Here is an 8417-nt window from a genome sequence, read left to right on the forward strand (position 1 = left end):
AAGAAAAAACAACAAACAAACTCAGTTTAATCTCATACGTGGGGTCTGAGGAGGGTAATGTGTACGCAGACCTTACCACTACCCTATAAAAGCAGAGAGACTGTTTCTGATAGAACTTCGGCTCAAGAAACAACAAAAATAAAGCAACAAGCAATAGCAGCAGCAATGTAATTGGGTAATAGAAGCAAATGACACAACAAGTAATAAAGAACCAGGAATAAGAGAATACAAGAATAGTACTAGTACTACTGGTAAGTCTAGGAGAAACTCACAACTACCTATCAACTTACCTTAATCCTCGACCTCCATACCTTTCTATCATGGGTCATGTCCTCGGTAAGGTGAAGCAACGATATGTCGTGCCTAATCACCTCTCCCCAATACTTCTTTGGCTTATCCCTGCCCTTCCTCAAGCCTGCCATGGTTAGCCTCTCACACAACCTGACCAGGGCATCTATGTCCTCTTCACATGCCCGAACCATCGTAGCCTCGATTCCCGCAACTTGTCCTCCAGAGATGCCACTCACACTTTGTCCCAAATAACTTCATTCCTAATCTTGTCGTTCCTGATTTGTCTGCACATCCATCTCAACATCATCATTTCAGCTACTTTCATCTTCCAGACACGAGACTTCTTGACGGGCCAACACTCAGATTCATACAATATCGTCGATCTAACCACTACTCTGTAGAACTTGCCCATAAGTCTAGGGGGCGCATTCTTATCGCACAGGACCCCCGAAGCTAGCCTCCTTTTCATCCACTCCGCTCCAATGCGATGAGTAACATCTTCGACAATCTCTTTGTTGCCTTGGATTATAGACCCAAGATACTTGAAACTATCTCCTTTGGGAATGACTTGAGTATCAATCTTCACTTTCACTTCTGCTTCATGCCTCCCATCACTGAACTTGCACTACAAGTATTCTGTTTTTAACGTACTCAACTTAAAACCTTTAGACTCCAACGTCTGTCTCCAAACTTTCAACCCAACGTTAACACCACCTCGCGTATCATCAATCAGTACTATGTCATCAACAAATAGCATACACCATGGTACCCCCCTTGTATGTATCATGTCAGCACATCCAACGCTAGGGCAAAAAAAAATGAGCTAAGGTCCGACCCCTAATGCAACCCCATCTCCACTAGAAAATATTCTGAGTCTCCTCCCGCAGTCCTCACCCGAGTCTTATCTCCCTCGTACATGTCCTTAATCACCCTAATGTACGCTACCGGACACCGCTTACCTCCAAACATCTCCATAGCACCTTCCTCGGGACTTTGTCATAGGCTTTCTCAAGTAGGGCTGCTTATCGGGCGGATCGGGCGGTTATTTACTCTTAACGGTTTGGCTTATCGGTTATCCACTTTTAAATGTATTAATCCCCTAGCCACCCGATAAGATATTGGGCGGATTGGTATCGGTTTAGCTCTTATCGAGCGGTTATCCGGCGATTTATCGGCCTAATTCAATCTATATTGCAATTGAAAAAACCTGGACATTTTGTAGGCACAAAAATGTAAGTTTGAATTCTTATAGTTCCTAAACTAATTGTAAAATGTGCATCATAAATTCACATTGACCAGATATCACGACTCAGCAGCCTAAACAAATACACCACATTTTGCCACAAAGAAATTTTGGTTGCCAGAAGTGAACGGAGAACATACTTACTTGTAGCAGGAGCAAACCCGATGGTGTAATAAGTTAGTACGATCCATATCAGTGATTCCATGAAAGAAAGGAGAATTTTTAAAAGCCAAATGGGAATTACAAATAGAGTACTAATGTGACGACCCAAAGGGTCATCACCTGTTTCCTCATTGATTCTGTATTTCCGAGGCCTTGAAAACCTCATTTTTTTACTTGTCTCGATTTGCGTGCGCAGTCCGGGCGCGTAGCCAGAAAGCTTTTATGTTGAAATATGTGAATTCTGTGAAAAATTTGAAGAATTTTGATATTAATATGTTTAAGGTTGACTTCGGTCAACATTTTTGGTAAACGGACCTGGACTCGAGATTTGGACGGTCCCGGAAGGTCCGTAGAAAAATATGGGACTCGGGCATGTGCCCGGAGTCGAATTCCGAGGTCTAGAGCCCGAGAAATGAATTTTTCTGTGAAATTGTTTTTCTGAAATTATTAAGGAAAATGGAAATAAAAATTGATTAAAAGATTGTGTTATCGGGCTCGTATTTTGGTTCGACGCCCGGTACAAGTCTTAAATATGTGTTAAGCGCTTTCTGTAAAGTTTGGTCGAAATCGGACGTCGTTTGACGTGTTTCGGACCTAATTGTCTAAAGTTGGAAGTTTATGAAGTTTGAAAGGAAAATGATGATTTTGAGGCTTGATTCAGTGATTTTGATGTTATTTTGGCGATTTAATCGCTCGAGTAAGTTCGTAGGATGTTATTGAGTTAGTGTCTGTGATTGGTTAGGAGCCCCGAGGGCTCGGGAGTGAATTGGAGGTAGTTCGGGGTGTTTTTACACTTGGAATGGTAGCAGATTTTTCTGCAATTTTTGCCCAGTGAAATCCTTCTTCGCGTTCGCACTCCCCCACACGCGTTCGCGATGCTTCATTTTGTTCCTTCATCGCGTTCGCGTCATTAGTCCGCGTTCGCATAGAGATATGAACCTCTAAGGGCCCAGTCCTCTTTTCTTGTTCGCGTTCGCGAGGGCCGGACCGCGTTCGCGTAGTTCCCAGCCCATTTCCCATCGCGTTCGCGTACAGGCCAACGCGTTCGCGTAGGCCAATTTTCCAGGCACCCAATATTTTCTCTTCGCGTTCGCATCCCTTGTCCGCGAACGCGATGCTTGCCAACTTCTATTCATCGCGAACGCGACCCTACTGTCGCGAACGCGTAGTGTAATGTCGTCCAGTGATTTTTTTTAAAAGAACAGAAACAGTACACTCGGGATTTTTCACTTTTTATCACGAGCCCTCTTCTCTCCCAAGCCTTAGGAAGCCATTAAAGCCCTCAAGCTTCAAGACCACTTGAGTAAGTAATTTCCCACTTATTTCCTTTACTTTTCCTTCATTAATTAGCAAGTTTCTAAGCCTAAATCATGAAATCAAGGTAGGAATCATGGGTTTTGGGTAGAGTTAGGGTTTTGAGAATTTTGGGTAATTCAACCCCAATTTGGGGTCGAATCTTAAAACAAATTATATCTTTGGATTCGTGGGGTTATGGGTGAATTTATTTTGATTCGAACCGCGTGTTTTGACCAAGCGGGCCCGGGGTCGGTTTTGCAACAATAAGATGTGAGGAGCGGGTTGCGCGCCGCAACAATGATACATGATAATGATATGGGTCGGGTTGCACGCCGCAACAGTGGTATTTGTGGAGCGGGTTGCACGCCGCAACAATAGTAATTATGGAGCGGGTTGCACGCCGCAACAATTATTGAGGCTATGTGTTTACATTTGAGTATTGATTCCTTGTTCACTGTGAACCTAAGTTGCTTTAGTTGTTACTCTGGATTATTGTTATTATTGTAACTCCCCATAGCATGTTTTCTTCTCCCATGTTGGTAATTGCTTTGTTCGATTTCCGCTGTATATCTATAACTGCATAGGTTTATGTGGTGTCCAGTCTAGCCTCGTCACTACTTCGCCGGGGTTAGGCTAGACACTTACCAGCACATGGGGTCGGTTGTGCTGATGCTACACTTCTGTGCATTTTTGCACAGGTCCAGGTTTTGAGGAACAGCAGCAGCAGTAGTTCGGAAGCAGGCGATTCATATTCACGAGACTGAGGTAGCCTTGCAGGCGTCCGCAGGCCCGGCGTCTCTTCTCATTGTTTTCTTTTAGACTGTTGCCTCCTTGTTTCGAGACAGACAGTTGTTATATTTCTTTCAGACCTTTGTATTTAGTTTATTCTTAGTGGTTCGTGAGTAATGTGACACCAAATCTTGGGTAGAGGTTGTTTTTGACTATTCCGCGTTTTAAATTCATCATTTTAAGACAGACTTCCGCTATTGTTCTTATTAGACTTTATGTTCTATATTGATGTTATAAACTGTTAAAGATAATTGCTAGTGATGGAAAGGTAATTAAGTTGGCTTGCCTAGCTACCACGAGTAGGCGCCATCACGACTCTGATGGTGGGAAATTCGGGTCGTGACAACTAAGTGGAAGAAGGGATTTTTATTATTTAATATAAAAAAAAAATATATATATATATATATATATATATATATATATATATATATATTCATAACGGGTTAACGGATTATCCGTTAAGAAAATTGAATAATCTGCCCCCAAATCGATAAGTTGTTAATAAAAAAATTTCAACCCGTTCCCCATCCGTTAAACCGTTAACCCGCTACCAATAAGCCATTAAGCCACTTTTGCTGTTCGATTTTCGGTTTCGGTTCGGTTTGGAACACCCCTATTCTCAAGGTCAATGAACACCATTTGTAAGTCATTTTCTCTCTCCATATACTGCTCCACCAATCGTCTCACAAGGTGAATGGCTTCTGTAGTTGACTATCGCGACATTAATCCAAACTGGTTCACGATAATAAATACAGATGTCCTCGCCCTCCTATCCACCACTCTCTCTCAAACTTTCATAGTGTGACTCAGCAACTTCATACTCATATAGTTGTTACAGTTCTGGATATCACCTTTGTTTTTGTACCATGGAATCATCAAACTCCACCGCCACTCTGTGGACATCTTCTTCATCCTCAAAATGACATTATACAAGCTAGTAAGCCACTTCAAGCCTGCTCTACCCGCTTGCTTCCAAAATTTCACCGGAATCTCGTCAGACCCAATCGTCTTACCTCTGCTCATCTTCCATATTCCCACATCAACCTCCCTACACTAAATACGCCTGCAAAATCCAAAATCTCTCTGTCCCTCTAAGTTCTCCAACTCACCCAGCATGATGTTCTTGTCCCTTTCCTTGTTCAAGAGTTTATAAAAGTACTCCCGCCATTTACGCCTGATACACGCCTCTTCCACCAATACCTTACCATCTTCATCTTTGATACACTTCACATGATCCAGGTCCTAAGCCTTCCTCTCCCTAATCTTGTCTAACTTGTACAACTTCCTATCACATCTTTTACCCCCAAATTCCTCATACAATCTTTCAAATGCTGCAGTCTTAGGCGTCGTGACCTCTAACTTTGCCTCTTTCCTTTCCATCTTATAACACTACCTATACGTTCTCTTCTCATCATTCGTACTCCCCACTAGCTTCAACTATGTCACTTTCTAAGCTTTCACTTTTCCTTGGACCTCCTTATTCCACCACTTGTCCCCTTTGTGGCCACTCGAGTACCCTTTGTGACCCCTAATACCCCCTAACAGCTTTCCTAATGCAGCCCGATGTCGTGGTCCACATACTACTCGCATTCCAAGTACTCCTCCAGGCCCCCATAGCTAACAGCTTTTCCCCCAACTCCTGAGCCTTTTCCTTAGTCAAGGATCCCCACTTGATCTTAGGTTGGCGTACACCACTCTCTTCTTCCTTGCTCTCTTGACCTCCAAGTCTATTATCAAGAGCCTATGTTGCATCGACATGCACTCATTCAGGATAATCTTGCACTCAGTGCAAAGGCCCCTATCACCTCTCCTGAGGAGAAGATAATCAATCAGAGTCTTCGCTACCTTACAACAGAAAGTCACCAAGTGGTCATCCCTCTCACCAAGTCAAAAGTTTTAGCAAAATCCAACAACAAGGTACCGCCCTCGTTCCTAACCCGCCAGGCACCTTGTTATAACCGATAACAGTCTCTCTAACTTGACCATTAAAATCACCCCGTATGAAAATTTTCTCGGTTTGTGGAATGCCACGCATAACCTCGTCCAAATCTTCCTAGAAGCGCCTTTTGACCTTCTCGCCCAGCCCCACTTGAGGCACATAAGCACTAATTACGTTAAAAGTGAACCCACTAACCACTAGCTTAATAGTTAACAACCTATCATTCACCCTCCTAACATCCACCACTAACTCCTTAAGATCCATATCAACTAAAATACCTACCCCGTTCTTGCCCCCAGCACCCCCTGAATACCAAAGTTTATACCCATTAACATCCCGAGCCTTCGTACCCACCCACCTAGTCTTTTGGACACATGCTATATTAATCTCTCTCTCTTCTGGAGAATCTTCCCCAAATCTATTAACTTACCTGTCAATATCCCTATGTTCTAGGATCCAACTCTCAATCTAGTGGATGCCTTACCCCCTCCCCCCGCCACCCTTTGCCCCCCGCTCCTGACCCACCCGAGGACATGATCTTACACTGCATCGCTCAGAGTAGCCACTACACCAGCAAAAAATAAAAATACACTTTGCCAAAAAAAAATGCCAAAAAAAAAAGAAAGAAAAAACTTGATCAAGTAGTCTATAAGGGTGGTTAATTAAGTTGATTCTGCTTTCGAGACTTTGTCATTTGCCTTATTTTTCCGTCAACCTTTTCCACTGTCACTTAAAAAAATTAAATAAAAATAATACTTTTGCTTTTACTTTTTTATTCATTTATTTGCTTATTTTGAACTCACATCATAGTTTTATGGGGACGCCTAAGCTCTTCCCAAATGTGTTCACTTTTGCGTGGCATATGCATACTTTTTAAAGATGTGTGTATAGGTCAAAATCTGATAGGGAAAATGATGCCGCCGAGGTCGACTAGTAGACAGTGGGATTCGTGGCCGGACAGTCAACAATGGTCGAGGTCGAGCATTATTTTACTATGCTCTAGTTATCACAATAATCATGTTCACCAGATTTTACAAATATTTCACTTGAAAGTCTATTATGCCCTTGACATTATAAATCCTCTCATTTATGTAATACCTTCTATATTATATGCTATATAATATACTTTTACCCAAGTATTTTACTTATAATTAAAATAACATAATATTATTTTATTTATTATTTTTATAATATATTCGTACATTTAATTTTTTTTCTTAAATTAATTTTCAAGATATATAAATAGCATTACTAAATTCGTTAGTGACACTAAAGACCAAGAGACAAAACAAAAATACTCTCTTTACAAAAACTGGTCCACCTTATGACAGAAAATGGAAGAAAGAAGCAAGAGAAGTTGGCAAGAATTTATCCAAACCTGAGGCCAACGATAATAGCCTCTCTTCTGTATTAGCTAATATTACAGTTGAAATAGAAGGGAATAAGGATTTGGTAATGCAGGAGGTGACGTATCATGTTAGGACACTAGAGGTTACAATCAAAGATCCAGATAGTAATGAATTGTATTTCTCAGGGATGCAGTCCCTTGGCAGGAGGTCTAGAGCTGCATAATCGGCCTGAAACTCTAGAAACTACCCAGGCGAGAAGTAAAGAGTATGAAGGAAAATCATTGGTACACGAAAGAAACTCCATTAATGGTACTAACGTGGTTGATGAGTACTCACATTTTGAATCTGATTCAGAAGTAGAAGTGGAGGGAATTCACCTATCAAATGAAATTGAATCAACATCTGATAGTGAAATGCTTCATTTAACCAAGATGAATAATTTTTTGGGAGACAACACTGGTAAAGTACTTTCTCAGGACCACCAAATGGTCACTGATCAAAACAATCTATCACCAAGAGGAGTTACCAGTGGATCTACTGTTTTGTTCAAAATGGGGTTAGAAAATATTCATCATAGGCCTAACTCTCCTGAATTCCAATGATTAACACTTTATCATGGAATATTAGGAGTGTTAGAACACAAAGTGCTTTTGAAAGGTTCAAGACTCTTAAAAATGAATACAATATCACTTTCATTTCCTTGCAAGAACCTTTTGTCGAAGCAGAGAAGATGAACACTTATATGAGGCACCTTGGTATGCAAGGTTGCTATGCTAATCTCAATAACAAGATTTGGCTATTTTGGTCAAATAAGTTTGATATTGTTATTCTTGAAGACTCGAAACAACAAGTCACATGCAAAGTCTCCCATATCTCGGTGGTATATGCTAAGTGCAGAACTACCCTATGGAGAGACTCGTGGAGTGAGCTGTGTAATCTTTCTAATAGAATTATTGGTCCTTGGGCTATCATTGGAGATTTCAATGTCATAGCTGATTCTGAAGAGAAGTGTGGTGGTTCTCCTTATAGGATTGACAAAAGCTTTGACTTCCTGCAATGCTTATAAAAATGTGGGATGCAAGATGCAGGTTTTGTGGGGAACAAATTCACTTAGTGCAATAATAGAGGGGCACCTGATACTATATGGAAAAGGCTCGATAGAATGGTATACAATTCTGAATGGGTTGACTTATATAATGGAACCATTGTTAATCATTTAGCTAGTGCTTGTTCTGATCATGTTCCTCTGTTAGCACAATTTAAATCTACTTCTGACCAGTTTGTGAGGTATTTAAATTCCTCAATTTCTGGACTGAACCTGAAGGATTCATGGAAGTCATTAACAACA

The 8417-nt window shown here is 41.1% G+C and overlaps 1 protein-coding gene across 1 annotated transcript; it reads right to left on the bottom strand.

The window, feature by feature from the left end:
- Window positions 1–523: 523 nt before the first annotated feature.
- On the bottom strand, window positions 524–5816 carry LOC109211051. The gene is made up of 3 exons (XM_019374552.1): window positions 5703–5816; window positions 5325–5522; window positions 524–916 (listed from the first exon to the last, which is right to left on the bottom strand). Exons 1-3 carry the CDS (start codon window positions 5814–5816, stop codon window positions 524–526), a joined length of 705 nt encoding a protein of 234 aa, XP_019230097.1.
- Window positions 5817–8417: the final 2601 nt, after the last annotated feature.

Source organism: Nicotiana attenuata, unplaced genomic scaffold (genome assembly GCF_001879085.1).
Source record: "Nicotiana attenuata strain UT unplaced genomic scaffold, NIATTr2, whole genome shotgun sequence".
NCBI lineage: Eukaryota > Viridiplantae > Streptophyta > Magnoliopsida > Solanales > Solanaceae > Nicotiana > Nicotiana attenuata.

Coding starts and splice junctions, on each gene's coding strand:
- LOC109211051 (XM_019374552.1), bottom strand. CDS start 5,816: ATGCGTGGCATTCCACAAACCGAGAAAATTTTCATACGGGGTGATTTT. Junction 5,523..5,702: donor GCGGGTTAGGAACGAGGGCG/GTACCTTGTTGT, acceptor GATGCAACATAG/GCTCTTGATAATAGACTTGG. Junction 917..5,324: donor CGGGCTGCATTAGGAAAGCT/GTTAGGGGGTAT, acceptor GAATACTTGTAG/TGCAAGTTCAGTGATGGGAG.